The sequence below is a fragment of the Microcaecilia unicolor genome, chromosome 1 (genome assembly GCF_901765095.1).
Source record: "Microcaecilia unicolor chromosome 1, aMicUni1.1, whole genome shotgun sequence".
Taxonomy (NCBI): domain Eukaryota; kingdom Metazoa; phylum Chordata; class Amphibia; order Gymnophiona; family Siphonopidae; genus Microcaecilia; species Microcaecilia unicolor.
The window spans coordinates 268,111,500-268,138,491 of NC_044031.1; the positions used below are offsets into that span (position 1 = coordinate 268,111,500).

A 26,992-nucleotide genomic window follows, 5' to 3' on the forward strand; every position below is an offset into this window, starting at 1 on the left:
AACCTTATCTTGAGTACTGCGTTCAGTTCTGGTCACCTTATCTCAAGAAAGATACAGCAAAATTAGAAAAGGTCCAAAGAAAAGCGACCAGAATGATAAAGGGGATGGAACTTTTTAGTGGTCTAAGGAAAAGAATAGAATTACCTGACTGAAATAATTCCTATATATTACTTTCTTTGTATTTCTGGCAAGTTGTTTTATCGCTTGTAAAAATTTAAATGGTTATAAATAAAAAAATAATAAAGGGGATGGAACTGCTCCCATATGAGTACAGGCTAAAGAGGTTAGGGTTCTTCAGCTTGGAAAAGAGACAACTGAGCAGGGATATGATTGAGGTCTATAAAATCTTGAGTGGTGTAGAGTGGATAGAAGTGAATTGATTTTTTTTCAAACTTTGAAATAGTACAGAGACCAGGGGACACTCAATGAAATTACATGGAAATACTTTTTTCACTATTGATAGTGGAGAGTCCCATAGCAGAAATGGGGGAACTTTCTGTGTGCATGGAGAATAGGTATCTGCATATATGTCTCCTTGAGATCTAGAGAGCAAACCCAATTGTTGAGTTGTATCATGGGAAGTAGTGATCCCAGGGATACCATGCAAAATTTCTTTTTGGCTAGAAATTTGCTTAAGTCTCGCAGATCAAGTATTGGATGTACTTCCCCCATCTCTGTTGGTATGAAAAAATATCTGAAATAGGATGAACCTCCTTCCGACTGGTAGGTCGTTTGGCATGTACAATGCTGTCTAGGAAGAAGTCAAAAATTGGGCTTAGACACAGAGGGTGTCTAGGATTTTTGACCCTGCTGCTGCTGCTTTGGAAGGGAGCGTTGGGGGCCTAGTCCTTTGAGGTGAAAGAGGAGTAGGAATATAACGATGCTTAGACATAGCAATTGGAGCATCAATATCCTCCTGCAAATTTTCTAGAAGAAGAAGGAATACCAGAAGTTTGTGGCCTGGACAGAGTTTTTATAGTATCTGTATGTTGTTTAATTAGGTTAGCCACTTACTTGACTTTGTCACCTTCTCCACGACAAGGGACACCTGCTAGATGCTCTTAGCAGATTCAAGGTTGGAGGCCCTGAGCCTGGAGAGATGTTGCATTGCCACTGCTAAGGCAGAAATGTGTGATGAAGCATCAAAGGCCTGCCTTGCCAGATATTTACGACAGTCAAGTTTCCTGTGAAGCTTATTGAATTCCTCAACTTTCTCAGGGGGTGGGGGGGTGGGAAGGAGTTCTGCAAAGGAGAGAGTACGCTGTATGAGAGATTGTAAGTAAATTGTGGAATAAAGTTGATAATCCAATATGTGATTGGTTAGCATTGAAGTTTGAGAACCTTTTCTGCCAAGAGTCCAGTGTTCTAGCTTTTCTTTCTGGAGGAGCAGAAGCATGAGATCTTGCACTGCAAGAGCATTTTAAAGCAGATTCCACAACTAGAGAATGATGGGGTAACATTTTTTTTCAAAACCAGTTGATTTCTGTATCCTATACATTGTATTGATTTTCTTTGGGGCTACCTGAACTGTCAGAGTCTCCCATTTTTTGAGTAGTCTTTTTCATAATTGTATGAAGTGGAACAGTGATTTCTTCTCTAGGAGGAGAGTCATAATCAAGAACCTCAAAGTCCTGAACAAGGTTCTTCCTCTGTTTCTAATTTGAATAGTGTGGCTTGAGCCATCTCACCGACAAAGCTAGAAAAGGATATACTTTCTTGAGGAGACCTGTGTCTTTCAAGTAGTGCAGAAAGATCAGATGAAATGCCATAAGACCCCTCAGCTGAGAGGTCTTATGGGTCCTGATCTGTCTCTCAGGAGAGATCCGAGTCTGACTCTTCAAAGTACTGTACATGGGAAGTATAAGGAAGAGAGTGTCTGACTAGAGCTTTGGCTCTGCATTGAGGCAGATGAGTTTCCAATGTTGGAGAAAATTCCTCTGCTGATGTTGACACATGAGACGATCGGGTTCGTGCCGCTCCAGACAGTCAACACCAAGCTGGTGTACCGGACCTCTCCCATTACTGTCTCTGATATATTGACTGACTGGGCAGAGGCTGGCGCGAACACCCTGTAAGCCTATATAGACTGCGATTGCAGTAGCCCTGAAAGCTTCTCCTTGATCATAGCCTGGATTTCTTCATGTAGAGATGGCGTCAGTACCAACTGGGAAAGCAGTGTGAACGCAGCCTATGCAGGCATAGGAGATCTCAAAGACCTCAAAGGTTGTCTATGAAGGAGAGTGATCGCTGTGACATGGATGCTTCCCATATATCGAGGATGTCGATTCAGGGGAGATGTTGGCAGAGTGCATGGAGAAAAAATGATAGCAATGCTTATTATTTTTTTTTACACTGCAGGTCCCTTGATGCATGCAGTACCAACAAAGAGGATGTAGAGTCTCTACACCCATGCAGTACAAATGAAGAGGACATAGAGTCCCTACACTGTCGTGGTACCAAGTCCTACATCAGACCTTCTCAATGTTGTGTTAGTGCACCTGTTGCCAACGCCGATATAGGTTCTATCTTGTGTGCCGAGTCCCCTGCAATGCTTAATGCAGATGCCAATGTCGATAAAGAACCAAAACATTTTTCACGCTGGACTGTGCAGGATTTAAGGGTCCTTGCTTTCATACACAGGCAGAGGCTACACTGTATGTCTCAGTGCTCTGGACCCAAGCACTGAACACACCAGTTATGGGGGTCTGTGCATGAAGTAGTCCTATTGCATAGAGTACACTTCTTAAAGCTACTCGGCACTGTTGTTGACATGGATGGAAAAATGGCCAATACAAGATCAAAAGGCTCTATGGCCCAGGGAACTTGAGTAGTCACATACCCGAGAACATCGATGCTTTCCAGACAAAAGATGGGCTTAGGACCCAAAGACCAAAAAATGAAAAATAGTTGAAATAATGGGTAAACATAGTAAATTAGTATTGGAGAAAGAAGAATATGAAGAAAAAATATCTCAAAAAAGAGAAGGCACCAAAAAAGGCAAAAGGTTGACATGCTAAGAAGAGATTAAAAAAACCAACCTCTGTGCTCTGCAGAAAATGATAGACACTCAAACGTTGGGCGGGAAATCACCCATGCATGCCAGGTGGGGGCACTGCCTCAACAATTTAAAGTGACAGTGCACTTGACAGTGTCCACAGCGGGCTCCATGGATGATGTCACTCATATGTGAGAGTATTATTTCTGCTTGTTCTCAGAGAATGTACATTATACAGAAGTTAGTTTTTCCTTTATTTTATGCTTCATCATAATCACAAAAATGTCAGAGATAACAAAGCTGTGTACCTGGAGAATGTAGATACTTGTACAAATATAAAAAGTACAAATGTAGTTCCAGACCCTTCTTCCAGGAATGCCTTGCTATACTGAATAAAATTATGCATGTAGTGGCAGTACGTGCATAAGTTTACCTACATATAGGATAGGAATTCTCGAAGTCCATTTCTGCTGGTTAAACAATTTTACCTGCAAAAAAATGAATACAAATTTTAACACTAAACCATAATATTTTAAGATTTTCAAATGAACTAGGTTTACATGGTATTGTGGTATAATTTGTGCTATAGCTAATATCACATCCAATGAGTATTAGATTATTTCGTGACTTGTTTGGCAGCACACTCATTTCCATAAATGCAGATTGAAGAGCATTAATGATCTTGAAGATGCAAAAAAACAGAGAGGGTGCAACTTCTAATAATCTAACACACCTCTAGAATATCATTGAAGAAATGTACATTCTCAGTCTGGTTTGTACAAGTCTAAACACTAAACGGGCCAATATTCAAATGCCACAGTTAACAACATGTTTTTTAAACACTGGCTGTGACATTCAAATTTATTTCATATATTACTGGCACTATCTAGATAAGCAGTAGATCTGAATATACATGAACAGTAGAAATATTTGACTGCCATCCAGATAGCTATGCAGTTTAATTTATGATAGCCATTTTGCTGGCCCAGGTTTGATCGCACAGTTATATGGATAGTATCTGACTATTGCTGTCTGTATATCCGTAGAGTTAGGCAGAACACCTATTTTTCACCCCAGCTCTATTGAATAATCCCGAAGCGACCTGTGCTTTCCGGATAGTGCCACTGAATATTGGTGGATAAAGCACTTATCTATATAGCTGCTGCCACTATATGGATATATGTTTATGAATATTTGGCCTAAAGCAATTGATCTATTGTGGGGTTTTTAGCCCATAAGCGTATGATGGAAAATTCTTGATAAATTACATCCTCTATCTGAGCTTTCAGCTGGCAGTAAATTAGGACTAGGGCTGCTTCCCTAGCAGCTGCAGTAACCGACTGTTAATTATTTTTTATCTGAGCTGTGTTTCAGTTTTTGCATGTTATCAAGTTTATTGTCTGTAAGAAGCTACCCCCTCTTTTGGTGTGAACTTATAGAAGCATGCATAGTCAACTTGGACTGAATTTTCTTTCAATAAAATCAGTAGCTAACCAGAACAAAATTTTCCTCTTGTCTTTGGTTTGGCAGCTTCGCGACAATGACATCACACCCAGAGATACGACAATGACCTTCACCTGCTTTGTGTTTTTTGATATGTTCAATGCTCTGAGTTCAAGGTCACAGGTGAGAAATCTTTGGATTAGCTTTATTACAGTAAACTTTAACCATTCACTTTTCCAGATCTGTATTTCATATATATGGGTTTTCATTTTGTTTTAATTATAACGCTGGACATACTCTGATCCTGCAGAGTTACTATGGGGTTGATATTCAGCCGACAGTGCTCAGCATTTTGCTGACCACCACAGGCATTATACCTAGAAATTCAATCCTGGGTCTGTGGAGCTGACAAAACCATAGCAGGTTAAATGCGATATTTGGCACTTAACCAATTATAGCAAACCGCATAAAGATAGGCTTGACCTTTATGCGGTTACCTTGGCCAGTTTTGAGTTGGGCACTAACTGGACATTTCAGTGGCACTAACCAGTTAAGTGTTGCTGAATATAACCAGTTAGCCCCAATCAAGCGATAACCAGCCAGGAGCCGTTTCTGGCTGGTTAAATCACTTTGAATATCGACACCCTGTATTTTGTTATTTGACATGACCAGTTAAGATATTATGTAGAAACTAAGTACAAGCAAAAGGGGACCTATTCAGCAGATAACACATTCTACATCTACCGTGACCTGTGTGGTGTAGCTGTGCCTGCATGGCTTTGCATATTACAACTTGGGATATGTGCAGTGTTTTTCTGTTTGCTTTGTGTTTGGTTTGTCCTACATAGATTGTTCTCAGAATTCTGTAGGAGAAGGACTTCCTGGACTCCTATCAGAAAAAAAGACAGCTGTTAGGGGGAGGAAGTGATGCCATCATCTGAGATGGCTGCTTGATCGGGGAGCTCCTCACCATTGTATTAAAACTTAGCAGCCCCTAATTCCATCCTGGACCATTACATTCTTGACTTTGCTGGAAGGACGTCCTGATACCCCAGGAGTACGGCTGAGCTGAGTATGTTTGCATCCAAACGTGGTGAATCTACAAAATTTTGCTTATCAGCAGTGCGCAGTAGCTTTGGACCTAGACCACAGGGAGGAGGGCGGCATGCAAGGTGAAAGCATGCTGCCAATATCGCTGGCGACCTCGACCCCTTGATCTGCAGACACTGTAAAAGAGAGGATCCCATGAAACAGGTCTGTCTCTGGTTACAAGAAATCAAATCTGATCTTCGCACAGTGCACTCGGAATTTGTGGCCTTGGGAGCTAATTTGCGTGGGGAAATCGAGAATCTAGGCAAGCGTATCACTGACAAGGAAATAGGCTTAGAAGAACAAGCTGAAATGATTGCTGGTTTGGAGAAACAGATAGCAGACTCGAAGCAGACAAACAAATATTTATTAGACAAAATTGAGGACTTGGAGAATCGCAATCACCATTCCAACCTCCACTAGCGTGGGCTACCTGAGTCACCTGAATAGTTAGACTGCGAAAATGTGGTACAACGGGTGGCAGCCATCTTACTGTCAGTGCTGACCCTGTTGATACGACTATCACAGTGGAGTGAGCCCATAGAGCGCTGGGCCCCCGTCACTCCAGCGTCCCTAAAGACATCATAGTGTGTTTCAAGGATTACAAAGTGAAGGAGGTTGTGCTAGCTAAAATGAGGGCTAATATGCCCTATGAATGGGATACTTATAAAATTGATATCAATCAGGATCTATCTACTACTGCCCTGAGACGTAGAGGTGAACTGCGCCTTCTGACCCAACATTTGCATGAGGGTGGGATCTGTCTACTACTGCCCTGAGACGTAGGGGTGAACTGCGCCCTCTGACCCATTCCATTCCCTATGGAGGTTGTGGATGAGCCCAGGGCCGAGATGCTCGAGGTCTTGGATTATTCTTCTCCGCCTGCTGAGGTTGCAACGGCCCTCTTGCATAATACTCTCAGGAAAGTACTTATGCGAAATTGGTTGTGCCCTCTTTCTAACCCAGTGGTCCCTAAAAAATCCGAGTCCCTGTACAGAGTCCATGGGAGCCTGTATTGGTGAAGGCCCAACTTCCTCACGATTCCATGGTGGTGGACTGTGCTCTCAAAAGAGCCAAGAGTACTAGAGACTATGCCTGGGCGTCCCCAGGCAGAGAGTCTGGAACCTTGGATTCTTTTGGGAGGAGAACATATCAGGCTGCTATGCTCGCCGCCAAGATCCAAACTTACCTGCTCTACACGAGCATTCACTTGCGGAACTCAGTGAGACAACTGTCTAGTTTGGTTGAAGCACTTCCTCCGGAGCTCGCCGAACCTTTTCACCAGGTGGTCAGGCAGCAGAAGGCGTGTCGCAAATTCCTGGCCAGGGGGACTTACGACACTTTTGATGTAGCATCCCGAGTAGCTGCTCAGGGTATAAGTGATGCGCAGACTCTCATGGCTGCGTGTCTCTGACCTGGATCATAAGACCCAGCAGCGAATGGCAGATGTTCCTTGCTGGGGTGATAATCTTTTTGGAGAGAAGGTAGAGGACATGGTCGATCAGATCAAAAAGCACCATGATGCTATAGATTCTCTCTCCCGCCAGGCGTCTTCTGCTACCACCTCCTCATCTAGGAGGTTTTTTGGAGGGAGGAGGAGTGCTCCCTATTCCTATAATAGGCGTAGGTACACTCCTGCTTCTCAGCAGCCGGTTCAGGCTCAGTCCCAGCCTGCGCATTCCCGTCAACGCCGTGCGCCGAAGGCCCCTAGGGCTCCCCAGCAAAAGCAAGGGACAGGTTTTTGACTGGCTCCAATGCAGCATAGCCTCAGAAAAGGTGTCCGGCTTGCCCGTTGGGGGGAGGTTGATATTTTTTCACCAAAGGTGGCCTCTTATAACCTCCGACAGGTGGGTTCTTCAAATAGGCCAGTTAGGATACACTCTCAATCTGGTATCCAGGCCTCCAAATTGCCCACCGGGAGCTGAGTCCTTCAGCTCCCAGCACAAGCAGGTACTTGCAGAGGAACTCTCTCCGTCCTTCTGAAGGCCAATATGGTCGAACCCGTTCCACCAGGGGAAGAAGGGCTGGGATTCTTTTCCAGGTACTTCCTTGTGGAAAAGAAAACAGGGGGGGGATGCGTCCCATCCTAGACCTAAGGGCCCTGAACAAATTCCTAGTCCAAGAAAAGTTCAGGATGGTTTCCCTAGGCACCCTTCTTCCCATGATTCAGGAAAATGATTGGCTATGCTCTCTGGACTTAAAGGATGCCTATACTCACATCTTGATACTCCCAGCTCACAGGTTGGGAACTCAGCACTTTCAGTACTGTGTACTTCCCTTTGGCCTCGCATCTGCGCCCAGGGTCGTCACACAGTGCCTGGCTGTTGTCGCAGCATTGCTATGCAGACTGGGAGTGCATGTTGTTCCCTTATATCGACGATTGGCTGGTGAAGAGCACCTCGGAGGCAGGGGCTCTACAGTCCATCTGGATGACTAATCAACTGCTGGAGCAACTGGGGTTTGTAATCAATTATCCCAAGTCCCACCTTGTCCCGGTACAGAAATTACAGTTCATTGGAGCTCTGTTGGACACTCGGACGTCTCGAGCTTATCTTCCCCAGGCAAGGGCAGACAATCTCCTGGCCCTAGTGTCCTTGGCTCGAGCATCTCAACAGTTCACAGCTCGGCAGACGTTGAGACTTTTAGGGCACATGGCTTCCACAGTTCATGTGACTCCCATGGCACACCTACGTATGAGATCAGCTTAGTGGACCATAGCTTCCCAGTGGTGCCAGGCCACAGGGGATCTAGAGGATGTAATCTATCTCTCCACCAAGTTTTGCAGATCCCTTCAGTGGTGGAGCATTCGATCCAATCTGACCTTGGGACGTCCATTCCAAATTCCTCAGCCGCAGAAAGTGCTGACGACAGATGCATCCCTCCTAGGGTGGGGAGCTCATGTAGATGGACACACTCAAGAAGCTTGGTCCTTTCAGGAAAAACATCTTCAGATCAACCTCCTGGAATTACGAGTGATCTGGAACGCTCTAAAGATTTTCAGAGATCGGTTGTCCAACCAAGTCATTCTAATTCAGACAGACAATCAGGTTGCTGTGTATTACACCAACAAGCAAGGGGGCACCGGACCTCGCCCTCTGTGTCAGGAAGCCGTCAGGATGCGTCTTTGGGCGCATCATCATGGCATGCTTCTCCAGGCCACGTATCTGGCAGGCTTAAAAAACAGTCTGGCTGACAGGTTGAGCAGAATCATGCAACCTGATGCGTGGTCTCAACATGGATGTTGTCCACAAGATCTTTCGAGAGTGGGGCACCCCCTAGGTGGATCTTTTTGCCACTCAGATCAATCACAAAGTCCCTCAATTCTGTTCCAGACTTCAGGCCCATGACAGACTAGCGTCAGATGCTTTTCTCCTGCATTGGGGGACAGGCCTTCTGTATGCGTATCCTCCTATACCTCTAGTAGGGAAGACTTTACTGAAACTCAAGCAAGACCGGGGAACAATGATTCTGATTGCTCCTTTTTGGCCTTGTCAGATCTGGTTCCCTCTTCTTCTAGAGTTGTCCGAAGAACCGTGGAGATTGGAGTGTTTTCCGACCCTCATCAGGGCTGGTGTTTGGTAGGCGGGGATAGTGCTGGGCAGACTTGTACGGTCTGTGCCAGAGCCGGTGGTTGGGAGGCAGGGCTGGTGGTTGGGAGGTGAGGATAATGCTGGGCAGACTTTATACGGTCTGTGCCAGAGCCGGTGGTTGGGAGGAGGGGCTGATGGTTGGGAGGCGGGGATAGTGCTGGGCAGACTTATACGGTCTGTGCCCTGAAGAGCACAGGTACAAATCAAATTAGGGTATACACAAAAAGCAGCAAATATGAGTTATCTTGTTGGGCAGACTGGATGGACCATGCAGGTCTTTTTCTGCCGTCATCTACTATGTTACTATGTATCACCCAGAACGAGGGGTCACTTCTGCATCCCAACCTCCAGTCTCTGACTCTCACAGCCTGGATGTTGAGAGCTTAGAAGTTGCCTCCTTGGGTTTCTCAGAGGGTGTCTCCCGAGTCTTGCTTGCTTCCAGAAAAGTTTCCACGAAAAAGTGTTACTCTTTCAAATAAAGGAGGTTTGCCGTCTGGTGTGACAGCAGGGCCCTAGATCCTTTTTCTTGTCCTACACGGACCCTGCTTGAATACCTTCTACATTTACAGAGTCTGGTCTCAAGACCAACTCTGTAAGAGTTCACCTTAGTGCAATTAGTGCTTGTCATCAACGTGTAGAAGGTAAGCCTATCTCTGGACAGCCTTTAGTAGTTCACTTTATGAGAGGTTTGCTCTTGTCAAAGCCCCCAGTCAAATCTCCACCAGTGTCATGGGATCTCAACGTCGTTCTCACCCAGCTGATGAAAGCTTATTTTGAGCCACTGAATTCCTGCCATCTGAAGTACTTGACCTGGAAGGTCATTTTCTTGGTGGCTGTTACTTCAGCTCGTAGGGTCAGTGAGCTCCAAGCCCTGGTAGTGCATGCACCTTATATCAAATTTCATCATAACAGAGTAGTCCTCCGCACACACCCTAAGTTTTTGCCAAAGGTGGTATCGAAGTTCCATCTGAATCAGTCAATTGCCAACATTTTTTCCCCATCCTCATACCCGCCCTGGTGAAGACAAGTTGCATACCTTAGACTGTAAGAGCATTGGCTTTTTACGTGGAGCGGACAAAGCCCTATAGACAGTCCGCCCAGCTGTTTGTTTCTTTTAATCCCAACAGGAGGGGAGTCGCCATTGGAAAACGCACCATCTCTAATTGGCTAGCAGATTGCATTTCCTTCACTTACGCCCAAGCTGGGCTGACTCTGGAGGGCCGTGTCACGGCTCATAATGTTAGAGCCATGGCTGCGTCAGTGGCTCACTTGAAGTCAGCCTCCATTGAAGAGATTTGCAAGGTCATCAGTCCACACATTCACATCTCACTACTGCCTTCAGCAGGATACCCGATACGACAGTCGGTTTGGGCAGTCAGTGCTGCAGAATCTGTTCGTGGTTTAGAATTCAACTCCACCCTCCTAGGCCCATTTCTGTTTTGTTCTAGGCTGCACTCTCATCTAGTTGTGTTTCTTTTCAGGTCAATCTCTGTTATGTCCTTGCCGTTGCGAGGCCCAATTCACCAATGTTCTTTGTTTTGAGTGAGCCTGGGGGCTAGGGATACCCCAGTTATGAGTATAATACAGTCTGCTTGTCCTCTGAGAAAATGTAGCTACATACCTGTAGCAGGTATTCTCCGAGGACAGCAGGCTGATTATTTTCACAAACCCACCCTCCTCCCCTTGGAGTTGTTTCAGTTCTTTTGCTTTTTATTTAACTGAAGGAGGGCACGCTCGCGTCACAGGCGGGAAGCCGTTCACGCATGCGCAGTGTGCTCGGCCCGTGTGACGGAGCGTTCCAGAGACTTCTCGTTTGTCCTAAAAGTTCCGGTCTCCTGGGCCGATGCAGACGACGACCCAGTTGTGAGAATAATCAGCCTGCTGTCCTCGGAGAATACCTGCTACAGGTATGTATCTACATTTTTCTTCCTCCTTACTTAGATGTGCCAATACCTACTGGTCGACATACCGGACTTCATAGTTTATTTGGGTGGAGGGTTGGGAGGGGTTTTTACAGATGCTATTTGGCTTTGTTACTGTTACTGGTAGTATTATTGTATTGTGGAGCGTGTGTCTGTGTAGGGGGGAAAATGGCATTACAGGGTGTGGGTTATGTTGTTGGATAAAATGGAGTGGATGGTTTTATGACTGTTTGTGTGTGAGTTTGAATGTGTGTGGGCTTCACACCCCTGGTAAGCGTCAACTGATGTTTAAAGAATTATACCGCCCGAGAGTGCACCTGATAGAGAGGGACTATACCTACTTTTCCTTGGTGCATCAGTCTCATTCTTGCATAGATCTCTGGCTGAGAGACGACGATATTTTGCAAGTCATCAGAGATAGCTCCATTCAGACCCACACTTGGTCAGATCATGTGCCTGGGCAAATGGAATGACCATTTGTGTCGGCAGCAGGGCCGGCTCAAGTGGTTGTGGCACCCTGGACCAATTGTTGTTTTTGTACCCCCTGCTACACCCCCCCTGCCTTCCACATTCCCTACATACCAGACCTCTGCCCCGCCCCTTGCCCTGCCACCCTGCCCCAGGGTCAAATACAATTCAATAATTTATTCAGACCTCCTTTTTATTGGCATATCAAAAGAACAAAGAACTATACACAGCAGTAAAAAGCACAGCTTAAACAGAACAAAAGACCCTCCCCTCAACACTCTCCCGCTTCACCCTCTGTGTATACCCCCCTCCCATGTTTTTTTTTTATAATTTTCTTTATTGATTTAACAAATCATAACATTCATTTCAGAATGATATTACACAAAACATTCACTATTATTTGAAAAAAAAAAAAAAAAGAACAAATCTCCACAAAATCAATTCTTTCTATCAACCACATAATTCAGATGAACAATCCAAGATTTAAGGAAAATAAAAAAAAGAGAAAAACGAAACAAATATTCCATCATTAAATCAAGATTTGTATCATGCCCAGAGGGTTAACTCAAAGCTGCTATACAGTGTTACATTATGGTCTTAAACTCGCACATTAATATCCTCTCTGCTTACTAGGAAATTTTCCAGTTGTTTGGGATCAAAAAAATGATATTGTTTTGTCTGAAATATTATTCTACAAATACAGGGAAACTTCAAAAGAAAATTAGCCCCCAGAGCAATAACTCTGGGTCACAAAGAAAGAAACATTTTACGTCTCTGTTGTGTTTCCCTTGATAGGTCTGGAAACACTCTTATTTTTGAACCCATAAACAAAGAATCTAAATGACTCAAAGATAATTTTAGCACAGCATTCCTATCCATCTCCAGTGCAAACGTAACTAATAAAGTAGTTCTTTGTGTAATCACTTCTAGTGATGATTCTAGGAAGCCTGTTAAATTCATTGCACCCTGAGAGTTCAAATTATCTGGTATTTTACCAGTAACTTGTAGGTAAAAAGCACGTGTAATTGGAGCCAATGAATTATCAGGCATTCCCAGTATATCAACTAGATATTTCTTTACCATTTGAACTGGTGAAATCAATGGTGATCTAGGGAAGTTTATAAACCGTAAATTAAGTCTTTTGGTTTGATTTTCCAGAAACTCCATGCGCCTCAAAGCAAAGTTCTTTTCTTTAATCAAAGTTTGCTCCACCAACTCCATTTTCCCCAATTGTACGAGAGAACTTTCATCTCAGCAGCTTGGGTTTCATTAACTTGTATCTGTGTTAATGCCGACTCTGCCAAAGCTTTAATTGTCTCAGAATTTTTTGATATTAAGGTTTGTAATGCAGAGAAGTTTGTGGAGTTCAAGTCCCAAAGTGACTCTAATGTCACTACAGCCGGTTTTTCAAATTTCCCCTTTATAATACCAGGAAGAGGTGCTTTTGAAGCTTGTTCCAAAATACTCACTATTCCAGACTTCGCTGTGTGAGCCGGTGTCATCTCTTGTTCGATCAAACTTCAAGCGTTTGTCCCAGTTGCCAGCAAATTCCCTCCCTGTGCACTCCATTGTCCACATGGGGTTGAAATCACAGGACTTGCCTGGAAACTCTCTCTTCCTGGTTGAGGGGGCGCTGCACGTATCACAGGGCTTAAGGAAGCCCCGTTTACACTGTCGGCCAACATCGATGTGTTGGCTCGAGCAGCGAGAGCTGAATCCTTCTCCGAGCCGGGTACTGTTGCAAACCGTTCCAGTGTCGTCTGCTGAAGCTGCGGTGTCCCGCCAGGGACCGAGGGAAGTTCCCTGACTCTACCTCTTCTCTTTCCCATCACAGGAACGGGTAAGATGCTTTCCGCGAAGACCGCTGTAGCGTTGTAAGCAGACACACCCGCCGACACAAATCACACCGTCGCCATCTTGGATCCTTCTTTGAACCTCCCCTCCCATGTTAATACCACCTCTTTATCCCAGCATAGAAGTGCTAGGGCAGTCTAAACTAGAAAGTACTGGGAAATCAGATCTCCAAGGAATTCAAATAAACTGAGCGAACACACATACTCATAGTATTTAAATAGGGCATCCAGATTGTCAAAAAGTGTTTCTTTGCCTTTGGTCTTTTATTTTATACAGGATTTATATTGAAGTAAAATGCAATTCTTTGCCATCAGATTGGCCTTACGGAAAAAGAGACTGGAAACTGGGGTACCCTCCACAATAATAGAGGTGCTGTCCAACAGACAAATTTGCGGGGTCGGAACCCAGGCACTTTGATAAATACCATTTAGATGTCTCCAGAGGTGTTGCCAGAACAGCTACACTTCAGGACAATCCCAAATACAATGCTTGTATGAAGCTTCCGGTGCCTGACATTTGAGACAGGTTCCATCAGAAGGTAGACCCTTCTTATCTCAAGAGGGATGTATAAACATTTGCATAAACCCCGTCAGGGATGCCCGTTATCGCTCCTCTTATTCGTGTTAACTTTGGATCCACTAATTAGAGATATTGAGGAACAGCCTGCGGTGGCAGGAGTGGAGATCGGAAGGGAGGTTTTTAAAGTAGTGGCCTTCGCTGACGATATTCTGGTTCACTTAACGAAACCGCAGGAGTCATTAGTGGCTTTATTGGAGATTTTTTCCGAATATGGGGACTATGCGGGCTTACGCCTGAATCTGGGGAGGTCAGAAGCCCTGGCCTCCTCAGAGGAAGTTTGGAGGAGTTGGAGGGGTGAATTTCCTCTGAGACGAGCAGATAATTGTTTTAAATATCTGTTACTGTCGATGAATACCCTACAGTTGCATGACCTCGATGTCACCCAGCTGTTGGAGGAGACTCAAAACATGCTGCATGGTTGGCAAGAGATGCCACTCTCATTGTTGGGTAGAGTGAATTTAGTCAAGATGATACTATTTCCTAAATAGCTAAATGTGCTACAGATAGTGCCCCTCTGGTTGCGAAGGAAAGACCTAACTAGGTTTTATAAATTAGTGTCAAAGTTTTGTTGGAGGGGCAAGAAGCCTAGAATTCGGTTTTCAAACTTAGTGGGTGGTTGGAGTCGGGGGGGGGGGGGGGGGGGGGAGGGGGGGATAGGCATACCAGATCTTGCGTTATATAACCAGACGTGCCAGTTGTGCCATATGGGAGACTGGTGTTTAGATACTCAGACATACACCCCCACAAATTTGGAGGCTATGTGCTATGCGCCTTATCAATTTTTTTCGTTATTACACCATAAAACTCGACAACTTCCGGGGAGTCATAGTACAAATGTATTATTGCGGCCACTCCGAGAACTGTGGAAGGTGGTTGTTAGACACTATGGGGGAGACCCGACTGCAACAGATCATCTTACCATATGTGGGAATTGTGAATTTTTACTTGGATTATCAGGGTCTCAATTTGATCAATGGGCTGCACGAGGGATCACACGGCTGGCGCACCTGGCGGACATGGATGGGCAGCCCCTCTCAATTCAGGACTTGATGGGTAAGGTTGGAGATTCCTGGGGATCTAGATTCGCTATACAGCAAGTGCGACATTACGTTGCCTCATTACCTGGGAACCCCCTGGTAAACCAGATGGGGGAGCGGTTACATGGTTTTTATCAGTCCCTTGGAGAGGGGAGGATTACTATTTCACTGCTCTATAAGGCATTAACGAAATGGCAACCCCCTAAAGATTATGGTCCCCTGAAGAGAGCTTGGGAAAAAGAACTGGGCACATCAGTGGTGAGGTGGGACATAGCCAAATCAATGGCAAGAGTGCCTTTGTTAACCTCGGGTACGCACTTGAGAGTATGCGCATATCGATGTATTAACAGGGGTTATGTGCCTTCTTCTCAATTGGTGCATATGGGAGGGATTCAGGGCCCGGAGTGTCTTAAGTGTGGGAGGAGTCCGGGAACGCTGCTACAGATGTTTTGGAGTTGTCCAGCGCTGAGGAGATTTTGGACTCAAGTCCAATGTTTTTGGGAGAGACAATTAGGGGTTCCTATCTTGGGAACGGTAGAGCAGTTAATTTTGGATATACCAGGAACCTTTAGAGGCAAAAACCGTTTTGAAACCCTGATGCTCCGCAAGATGTGTCTGTTAGCATGGAAATGTGTCCTACAGTATTGGACGGTAAAGGACCCGCCGGCATACTGGCACTGGAGGAATCAGCTGCACTTGTTGGTATCCTGGGAGGCCAGGGATGCAAGGCTTTCGCAGAGGAGGAGAACGACCTTTTTGGCAATCTGGGGTCCTTACCTACAAATACTAAATCCAAGAGGACGTAGCCTACTGTTGAATGAAGGATGAGGTCCCTCTAGCGTACAGCTTCATTTTGATATTCAGGTTCCTGGGGGGAGGGGGGAGATAGGGGAAAGAGAGCGGGAGGGAAGAAAAGGCGAAAGATTTATTTGGTCTGAAGAGAAACCAGAGAAGGGGGGAACATCTATGGTTAAAATAGTAAAGTTTGAGGAAGGTTGTATAATCATCTTATACTGTTGGGATGATACTTGTTGTTAGCACTGGAATGAATGAGATTGTGTAATCAATGGGGGATCTCAACACAAGGATTAAAGTAATGAGAGGGAGAGTTGGGCGGAAATGATCAAAAAATAATGGTTGATGTACTCAACATCTCATTCGTACTCAGATGGATGTTAACTATGTTTTGATATGTTAAATGCGATGATTGTTTGTTTTGTTAAATCCTCAATAAAAAATTGTTGAAAATAAACATTTGCATAAGGAACTTATAATGAAGGTCTTGCAGTTTGATACTGTGCACCATTAGCGGTCCATCCTTCAGGCTGTCGAGACAAGCCTTTAGCTTATAGGGTCCAAAGTCTCTGGTCCATTGGTTCACTGTTCTCTGAAGTTGGGATATAGTAAGCAATTTCTGCAGCCCAGCATAATATCAACATACCAGGCCTTTACAAACTATCGGTTGTGGCCATAAATGCGCAGTAGCATTTGCCCAGCAGACAGAATCTGGACCAACTTCAAGACACTATCAGAGGATATCATCTCCCAAACGCTCAAAAGATTTGCCAAATCTCATTGCAAACTAGACATATGTCCAAACAACCTTATGACATCTGCTCCTCAACAATTTATAACAGACATAACAAAACACTTGAATTATTTGTTACAAAATGGACTCTTCCCGAAGGCTAAAGGAAACATTCTACTCACCCCCATACCCAAAGATGCAAAGAAAAGTGCCAGAGAACTAACCAACTACAGACCAGTAGCATCCATTCCCTTAATAACTAAACTAACGGAAGGACTGGTGACCAAACAACTCCCAAACTATTTAAATAAATTCTCAATACTCCATGACTCCCAGTCAGGATTTCGGTCTAAACACAGTACAGAAACAGTACTAGTTACTCTCATGACCAAATTCAAACAAACGATTGCATCTGGAAAGAACATACTTCTCTTACAATTTGACATATCAAGCGCTTTCGACATGGTTGATCATGGAATACTACTACATATCCTTGATTACTTTGGAATTGGAGGTAACATTTTCAACTGGTTTAAGGGATTCCTAACCACACGCTCTCATACCAAGTGACATCTAACTCGACTACCTCAGCCCCATGGATACCTGAATGCGGAGTCCCACAGGGATCTCCCCTCTCGCCGACTCTATTCAATTTAATGATGATACCCTTGGCCAAGCTATTATCAAACCAAAACCTCAACCCATACATAATGCAGACGACGTAACGATCTACATCCTATTCAAACAAGATCTAAAGGAAATTTCCAACGACATCAACCAAAGCCTCCAGATCATGCATTCATGGGCAGATGCATTTCAGCTGAAACTTAATGCAGAAAAAACTCAATGCCTAATACTCACATCTCAACATAACAAGAATAAATTTACCAAGATTAACACACCAAACTTGAACCTTCCAATTTCGGATGCCCTAAAAATTCTTGGAGTTACCATCGATCGACACCTAACACTCGAGAGCCACATGAAAAACACAACCAAGAAGATGTTCCACTCAAAGTGGAAATTAAAAAGAGTAAGACCTTTCTTCCCAAGGACTGTTTTCCGTAACCTGGTGCAGTCAATGGTGTTCAGTCATCTAGACTATTGTAACGCACTCTGTGCTGGCTGTAAAGAGCAAATAATCAAGAAACTTCAGACAGCCCAGAACACTGCAGCTAGACTCATATTCGGTAAAACAAAAATATGAAAGTGCTAAACTCCTACGAGAAAAACTACACTGGCTCCCACTTAAAGAACGCATCACGTTCAAAATATGCTCCCTAGTTCACAAAATCATTCATGGAGATGCACCAGCCTACATGGCAGATCTGATAGACTTACCACTCAGGAATGCCAAAAGATCATCCGGCACATTCCTTAATCTGCACTTCCCTAACTGCAAAGGTCTAAAATACAAACTAATGCACGCGTCAAACTTTACCTACTTGAGCACACAGTTATGGAACGCATTGCCGCGCAACTTAAAAACGATCCACGAACTAACTAACTTCCGCAAACTATTGAAGACCCATCTCTTTAACAAGGCATACCACAAAGATCAACCAATGTGAATACACACAACTCCTCCACACATATTCAGGACTGTCTTACAATATCTTCTTGTAATACTACTATCATGTTTTATCATTATCATGTTGACCAAGACCCTCCTATAACACTAAATATGTATTTTCTAATATATTACCACTATTCATGATGTATTGTAAGCCACATTGAGCCTGCAAAGAGGTGAGAAAATGTGGGATACAAATGCAATAAATAAAATAAATATTGTAATATAATGTTGCATCTGCTGATAAGCATACCAGTTCTGAGATTGTAGCAAATAGGTTGTCTGTATTATTTCATAAGATAACATTTGTGGTTCATCATCCTCAATAGCATGTTGTAATAAAGCCAAACTTTAGGATGCCCACTGCTGAAAACACGGATCAGTCAATCCAGGAGGAAAATCCTTATTCCCCACCAAGAGTAAATATTTAGATATTTCATGGGCCAAAGGAGAATATGGTTTTTACAATGGGAGGGTAAAGCCCTTTAGTGAGCATGGATCAAATAAGATAAAACCAAATCTCCTCCCAAATTTCTTTGAAACTGATGGTCACAAAACTCTGAAGACTCAAAAATCCAATCGCAGACATAGCACAATTGACAGGTGGCATTATAAGCACACAAGTCAGGGAGTCCCAAGCCTCCATCTCTGCAGAGAAGTTTAAAATATCTAAGGCCTAAATATTTAAATTGAGTCCTCACCCAGAACAGGGGAAAAGTCCCCCATCCCCACCAGCGGTCTAAGCCCTCTGTCAAGCACAATGCCTCAGATTTGTCTGCATTTATCCACAAACCAGATAATTGTCCATACCTCAAGAGAACATCCAAATTCTAGGGAGGGAAACCTCAGGAGTTATATAGGTCATAAGGAGGTCATCAGCAAAAAGGGCCATTTTAAACTCTTGAGAGCCATAGGGAATGCCCCAAATGGTCTGATCTTCGAGCATTTTTAATGCTAAAGGTTCTGTACACAGGAGAAGTAATATCAGGGAAAGGGGACATCACTGTTGCATTCCCCTTTTGGATAGGCATTCTTGGTGACAATAGGCCATTTACCAGAACCCGAGCCCATGAAACAGAATAAAGTAATTGAATCATTTGTAAAATGGGACCTCGGAGACCATAATATTTTAACACTTCCCAGAGATGTGGCCACAAGACTATATCAAAAGCTTTTTCAATATCAAAGCTTACCAGTAGGGCATCAAGCTGCTGGGATCTAACAGTTTCCATGGCATAAAACAGCTGCTTCACATTAGCCACTGCATTCCTCTCCTTCACAAAACCTGCCTGCTTGAGTATAACGTCCACCAAGCAGTTGGCCAAAATCTTTGCATACAATTTTAAATCTATATTAAGTATTGAGTTAGTTCTATAAGAACTGGTGAGAAGGAGATCTCTATTGTATTTCAAGATAGGGAGCACAGTGGCCTCCCTCATAGTATCCGGCAAGATCCCTTTAGCAAGAGCATCATTATAGACATCCACCAAAAGAGGGGCCACTGCAGGTCCCAGCAATTTATAAAATTCAAGAGGCAGTCCATCCAGGCGAGGGGTCTTGGATGGTCAAAAGTCTTTGATAGCATGTATAATATCCCGCTGATGAAGTGGAGCATTCAAAAGGGCTAGATCCACTTCTTTAGAGTGGGAAGTATGACATCTTTAAGAAAATCAGATTGTGTCAGAGGGTCAGTAGGTTGGGCCATATATAAATTGTTATAATAATTTTGGATCATTTTCAAAATAGAGTGGTTATCCTTTAATTTAGTACCTGCTGGGTCTTTCAAAAAGGGGATAAAGTGGGGCCACTGGGCATGCCAGCCCAAATGGGCCATAAAAGTGCCCATGTGATTGCTATATTTAAAAAATCTGTGGCGCCTGTATTGAGGGTCTGCTGATGTATTAAACTATTAAGAGTATGTAGAAGCTCCATATACTGCTTCTTGTTTTCAAGCATCAAGTGAGTTGCTACTGTCCTATGAGTTTGAGCTAAATGATTTTGGAGCTGAACAATATGCCTATTTAACTGCTTAGTTTTAGATATTTGATAGGAGATAATTTCGCTCCTCTTAACAGCTTTACCTTTTCCCCCAGAAGAGAGCCGGTTGAGCTGTATGGCGAGAGTTAAATTTACAATATTAATCCCATTTGTCCCCCAAGTACTTTCTGAAATTCTCATCCTCATGTAATCCCATAGGCATTTTCTACAGGGACTTTTGCTCTCTCCTGGGGGAGGCCAAAGCAAGATGCCCATATGAGCAATTTCAATCAAGGTGACAAGACCTATAGCTTGTTCTGATAATTAGTCCAATTTATTTGTGGAAAGGTGTGCCAGAGAAATATGTATGTACTTCGCTCCCCAGGGTGAAAAATCCATCAAATGTCCAGCAAATTAAAATTAGGGCAAAGAAGATCTCCCCCACAATAAGGCTGGGGTTTCCAGGGATTGGTTGAATAGCAATCCATAGCAAGGGTTGCCACCGCATTGAAATTTCCACCCACCAGGAGGGTGCAGCAGGGAAAATAATGTAACATTTTGGCTAAGTTGGGAAAGAAAAACCTATCACAAATAGTTGGGGCATATACCAACACCAGTGTCAGGCTTCTCACGGAAGCACAGGGTTTGTGAGCCCTTGGACCACTACCGTGGAGCGGCAGTGGCAGGCAAAACCACCCCCAAACCCAGAGGCACGGCAGAACAGGACTGGAATCCCGGACTGGAGTTGCAGCAGAGGCAAACAAGCTGGGACAGGCAGAGCAGGAACAGCTAGACTTCACCTGCGCTTGACCACCGTTCCCCAGGAGTTGAGCCCCTAGGTGCAGGCGGCCAGCAGGACTTACAGGAACAGGATACCAACAGGAAACACACAACAGAGTCAGAACTAAAAGCTGCCAAGCAGCCACTAAGACAGAAACACAGACAGGTGAGAGTCAGGACTGAAAGCTGCCAAGCAGCCACTAAAAAGGAACACAGACACAAGATAAGGAAATGCGGACCAGAAACAAGACTAGGAACGAAGCAATAAAACCAAAGCTAACTACACACAAACAAGCTAGAACTGGACTAGGCAGAAGTGCACAGAGCACACCCATATACCAGGGACCTTAGACGATGCAAAGGCAAACACAGAAGTTTCCAGGTGGCTAATAAAGCCCATCAGCAGCTGAAGTTTATCTGCAGGAATCACAAGGCAGCTATGGGTGCTGTTCAGGCACAAACAAGAAAAGCAAGTCTGGCAACCTGGAAGATCTGGACCGGACTGGGCTGAAGTCTGGAACGTGTGACAGTTCATAGCAGCCACCAGTTCAGGCCACCAGAGGGCGAGGTGAGCACAGACAAGGAAACAGTCACCACCGTGACAACCAGTACATAAGGGTTCTCATAAGTGAAACAATTGAGAACTACCCATCTTCCCTGCAGATTTGTTGATAACCTTATGCTCTTGGAATGATATGGATTTATGAATTAAAATAGCTATACCTGCTCTCCAGGTGACGGGAGCAGTAGCTGCATAACAATGACCCACCTATTCTTTACAAAGTTTGCCATGTTCCTCCACACTCAGATGCGTTTCCTGCGACATTGCAATTCTTGTCCCCAGTTGTCTCAATGCTGTTAATATTTTTTTTTCTTTTAATAAGGGAATTTATCCCTCCAACTTTCTACATAATAAAATTATGTGAGGACATCTGTCACGGCTCTGGCCGTGCCCCGCTTCCAGATTCATTTTTTCCCCAGTAACCTGGCTCTGTGATGTGTCCGGACTGCCTTTTTCCTGCATTGCTGCTTCTGCTGCAAGTTTCCCTGCATCCAAGCCTTGCTCTGTTCTTCCTTCAGCCAAGCCTCTCTGGTGTTCCTTCAACTAAGCTTCACTCTGGTGTTCCTGCAGCCAAGCCTCATTCCTAGTTGTGACATCCTTAGCAAAGTCCTTTATGAGGCACCTTGGAAATTTCTTGCTTTGCCTTTGCAACATGCCTTAACCTTGTCTTTGTGTTCCCTGTCTGGATCCATTTCCTGCTTTGCTTTATTCCTGGATGTCTTAATTCCTGTCTCACTTTGTTCCTGTGAGTCTTGTGTTTGAATCTTTGTTCCTGTGTGGCTTGCCTCTGAAGCCATGTACTTGTAAGCCTTGCTTCTAACCTTGTTCCTGAAGCTTTACTTTTGTGTGGAGGTTTGCCTTTAACCCTTTACTTTTTTAATCTACTGTTTGAGTCTGTGAGAATTTGTTTAGCTGTGCTTATTAGCTCATCTGTGAGCTGTTCCCCTGTGTGGTTTCATTTTATCCCTTTACTTTCTGAATCTATTGTTTTGAGTCTGAGTGGGCTGCTCTTCTGTTTAGCTGTGGCTTCTAGCACAGCCCTGATCTGTCTCTCTGTGTGGTTTCTGTTTGAGTCCTCTTTGTGTGGTTTCCCTTTTTACCCTTGACTTGCTGAATTTGAGTGGGCTGCTCTTCCATTAAGCTGTGCTTCCTAGCACAACCCTGAGCTGTCACTCTGGTTTATGTTTGAGTCTGAGTGGGCTGCTCTTTCATTTAGCTGTGCTTCCTAGCACAGCCATGAGCTGTTTCTTTATATGGTTTCTCTTTAACCCTTTACTTGTTGATTCTACTATGTGAGCCTGTGTGAGTTGTTCTTTCATCTGACTGTGCTTTCAAGCATAGTGTGAGCTATTTCTTTGTTTGGGGTTGTTTTTTTTTACCCTTTATTTAGTATTGGTGCCTGTGTGTAAGGGTCTTTTGGCCTGTTGTTTGTGGCTGTGTTTTGCGCAGCGTTCGCTGCTTGGTTAGTATTTTCTTAGGGGATCTCGTTCTGTTCCTTTCCCCTTTCTGTTTGAGTTCCAGTTCAGCCTTGCGGGCCCATATGAGTGTTCTACCTTTTTTTCCTGGTTCCTGCTACAGTTAAGCTCCGTTCCTAGTTCCTGTTAAACCAAGCTTCGTTCCTGGTTCCTGCTATAGCCAAGGTCCATTCCTGCCTTGCCTTTAGTTTGCACTGCTTTGTTTGCTGTGTTTTGTGCCTTGTATTGCTGTGTCTGAACCCAGTTGTAGTCTTGTCCTGTGTCTTGCAGGGTTCCTGTCTGGGTTCAGTTCTTGCCATTTACTGCACTACTTCCTTGTCTTGTCTGGATCCAGCTTATGTGCTTCCTCTTCTTTGTGCCCTATGCCATTCCAGAGGACTTGTCTGTTGCAGTCCAAGGTCTCACCTTCCCAGAATCTGTGACAACATCATGAGACAGGAAAAGTGTGTGAAGCATCCAGCCCTTCCCCCCTCCCCTGCCATTCAGACCACAAAATTGACCACATTAAAAGATTGTAAAACACAATGCCCACAGGGATACAGGAGAAGCAAGAGAATAATCAAGAGGGTGTACAGCAATAAGCATTTCCCCAAAAGAACAACATCCCTTCCGACTCCCATTCCCGCCCCCCTCAACAAAGCAAATATTATTCACACTCATTTCCAGGATTATATTTCTGTATAAACTAGTAAAAAAGCCCCGTTTCTGATGCAAATGAAATGGGGGCTAGCAATGTTTTCTTCTGTGTGCATGTGGGAGTGTGTGTGTCCCTGCCCTCTGGCCTCTCTCCCCTCCCGCCTCTGAGTCCTTCACTGTTACAGAGCCAGCGATTTGATTTCGTGCTCTGCTGTTTTCCTTCACTGACTGTGTTACAGAGAGGGCGGGGCAGACACTCATAGGGAAACCGGATATCGCGCCCCCTTTACACTTCCGGCTGGAGGCTTCATAGAACGTTGGTGTTGCCTTTTATATAGAGAGATATCAATTATAAGAGGAAACATACTATCCCAAAGAAAGGCGCTGCAAACCATTACTGCGCTCTGGAACTCTTTGCTATCTAGGGGTCTGAGCATGAGGTACAACAGGGCGAGATTTGGCTGATTCAGGTTCCTTCCAGAGCGTTAGCTTGCGCAGTAGCTTTCATGCATCTTCAGTAGTTTTAAATTGATGTCTTTCCACTAACAGTAAAGGAGATGGCGAAGGGAAAAAGCCATTTGTATCACACTCTCTTCCTGCACAACAGGTGTGGTGTTTCTTGTCATGACATCTCTGCAGCGTAGTTTGTGAGAGGTCCTGATATATTTCCGCCTGATACCCTTGGTATTGTATAGGCCCATCAGCATGCGCTTTTTTCATTATTTGCTCCTTGGTGCCATAAGAATAAAAACAGACAATAATATCTCTGGGCCTATTCTGCTGTGGGGCTCCCAAGGCCCTGTGTACTCTGTCCAAAAGAATGGCAGGGGTATTAGCTGCTGATAGGGATCTTGCTGCTAACATTCTGCTACAGATGTCTTGGATAATGAGACTGCAATCCTTCTCCCCCTCAGCTTCCGGTATGCCCTGAAAACAGACTGTGGTGACATAGCCTATTCTCTAAATCCTCTACTTTTTCGGATAATGTGTCCACTGTAGAGAGTGAGTTATCCAATTGTTGCACAGTGGCCGTACATTTTTGTTCTTAGTCTTCAAGACGCTGCTCTGCTTCTTCAACCCATAACACAAGATCTTCCAGACCACGCCGTACATCATGGATTAGGGCCTTTAGCTCGTTTATACAGATTGTGATATGTTTTTGGAAGGACCACTTAAGGTCCTGGACTAAAGTTTCATATCCTGCTTTGTGAGCAGTCCCGAGGTATCTGAAGGGCCAATATCATCAAACTCATCCGATTGTAGGGGAGCCCCCTCATCAGAGCCTGCAACATCTGAATCACGCTCGCCACATGGTTCCATCGCCTCCATTCAATTTTTCTTTTGTCCAGAAATGTTGTTTTATCTCCCCAGTCTGTCTCTTAGACATCGCTGTGTGTTCAGTGAGGTTTCCCATATCAAGTTACCTTTTCGTTGCTATAAAGTCTTCTGAGGGAAAGCACGTTTTCCACTTTAAGGTGCTGGGCTGATCAGAGCTCCGAGTCTAGGCTGCCATCTTATCAATGTCACTGGAACTCCACAATTTAATAATTTAAACGTGGTTCTCAACCCAGTCTGCAATACGTATCTTGACATTCTGGTTTTCAGGGCATCCATTATGAATGTACATGAGAGGTTTGCATATAACAAAGGCAATACATACAGATCTCTCATGAGTACTCACCATGGATATCCAGAAAACTGGATTGGTCAGTGTCCAAGGATTAAGTGAGGAAACGGATCAGAATGGAAACATCACCCCCACCACCTCCATTCGGCATACCAGCATCCATCCTTCTGCCCTATAAAAATCTCTGCCATAATGTTAAACAGCATCTTCCTCTGCTTTACTCCCCCCCACCCCCCAAAAAAACCCCCAAAACAAATCCACCTTATCTCCCAGCCTCCTGCCCCAGAATATTTTCTCCTCTTCCCCTTGGCCCCCTGCCCCAGAATATTTTCTCCTCTGCTTTCCTTTTGTCTTTCTTTCCAGGGTGTCCAGTCCATCTGCCACTTCTCTCCATTCCTGTCTTCTTCACTTCCTTTCCTACATCCATCTCTGAATTTACCTTTTCTTTTCAGTTTTCCTCCATTTATTTTTGTCTATCTGCTTCTACTTAGAGCTTTCCATCTCCCTTATCCTATGATTCTCCAGTTTTTTGCTAACTCTACCCTCTCCCTTCCAGTATCTTTCCTCCCCTCTATACAGCACCCCCCTCCCATTTTTACTCTTCTGGCCAGTATCTCCTCTATCTCTTGCCCCCTCCATCCAGCATATTCTCTCCCCCTCTTTCAACCAACACATCAACTCTCTCTCTCCACCTTCATCCAAGATCTCTCCCCCTTCATCCAAAATCTCTCCCTATCACCCTAATCCCCCCTCATGTCCAGCATCCCTCTGTGTCCCTCTCCCCCTTCTGTGTCAGCATCTCCCCTATTTTCCTCTTCCATGTCCAGAACCCCCTTTGTCTTCTTACTGCCACCCTCCCTTAGGTCCAGCATATCCCATCTGTCTTCCTACTCACCCCATGTCTGGTGTTTTCCTTCACCCTACAAACCCCTATGTCCAGCATCCTCCCATGTCCCTTTTTTCCTCTGTACCTGATCTAGCATCTTCCTTATCCCTCTTTCCTAAGCCAGCTAGCCAACCATCTTCCCCATCCTATTCCAGTACCTACCCTCTCTTTCCTATCATGATCCAGCATCTCCTTTCTATCATCCTGTTCCCCATAACCACCATGTCTCTTACCCCAGCACGCATATTCCTTTTCTTTCCATCGTTCCCTTATTCAGCATCTCCTCTCCCCCTCCATCCAGCATATTCCCCTTGTCTCCCTACTCCCCATCCTCATGTCCAACATCTCCCTTCTGTCTTCATATTCCACCCTCTTGTGCCCAGCATTTCCCCTGTCACGCTGCCCCCTGCATGGTCCAGTAACTGCCTTAGTGTCCCTTTGTCTACTGGGTTCCTGTTCTTTCCACCCCCACCCACTTCCAATAGCTATCGTCCCCCATGCTGATCCACCATCTCCATTCTGCCATACCAGTCCTCCCTATGTCTACCGTTCCACTCCCCCCCCCCCCCCCCCCCACCATTTCCCAAAACAAGCATATCCCCTTCTTTTTCTCTCCCCCCCACCAATCCAGCATCTTTATTTTTCTTCTCTGGCTGGCTGGCTGGCCGACCCTGATCCAGCATCGTACCAGGGTACTTCTTACATGTTCACTTCAGTGATGAGTAGCCTAGAGCCAGTGACGCCTGTGACGGTAAGCAAGCTAGAGCCGCTCCCTCTTTGCCTGGCTCCAACTTAACCTATGGGTTGGTGACATTAGCGTTTGACGCTTTAGTGTCGACGCTATGGACCAAAGTTTCACTTGGTCCATAGGTTGAGCCGGCCCTGGTCGGCAGTACTGACGTACCTCAGACACTCTCCTTTTGGAGCCTAAAAATATGGAATTCCTGCAGAAATACCTAAGGGAATATATA

General features: G+C 44.6%; 1 protein-coding gene and 1 long non-coding RNA gene across 8 annotated transcripts in view; one reads left to right on the forward strand and one right to left on the reverse strand.

Moving 5' to 3' along the window:
* The window catches only part of ATP2C1 (ATPase secretory pathway Ca2+ transporting 1), a 291,909-nt gene that overhangs the window by 260,011 nt on the left and 4,906 nt on the right, over window positions 1–26,992 (forward strand). For all 7 annotated transcript variants that reach the window (XM_030206388.1, XM_030206411.1, XM_030206380.1 and 4 more), the window contains one exon: window positions 4,526–4,621. In XM_030206388.1, the coding sequence (XP_030062248.1) occupies window positions 4,526–4,621 (96 nt within the window). The remainder of the gene's footprint in view (window positions 1–4,525; window positions 4,622–26,992) is intronic.
* LOC115472225 lies at window positions 947–25,532 on the reverse strand. The gene is made up of 3 exons (XR_003942483.1): window positions 25,520–25,532; window positions 21,124–21,130; window positions 947–1,027 (listed from the first exon to the last, which is right to left on the reverse strand). It is a non-coding gene; the product is annotated as an uncharacterized LOC115472225 (long non-coding RNA).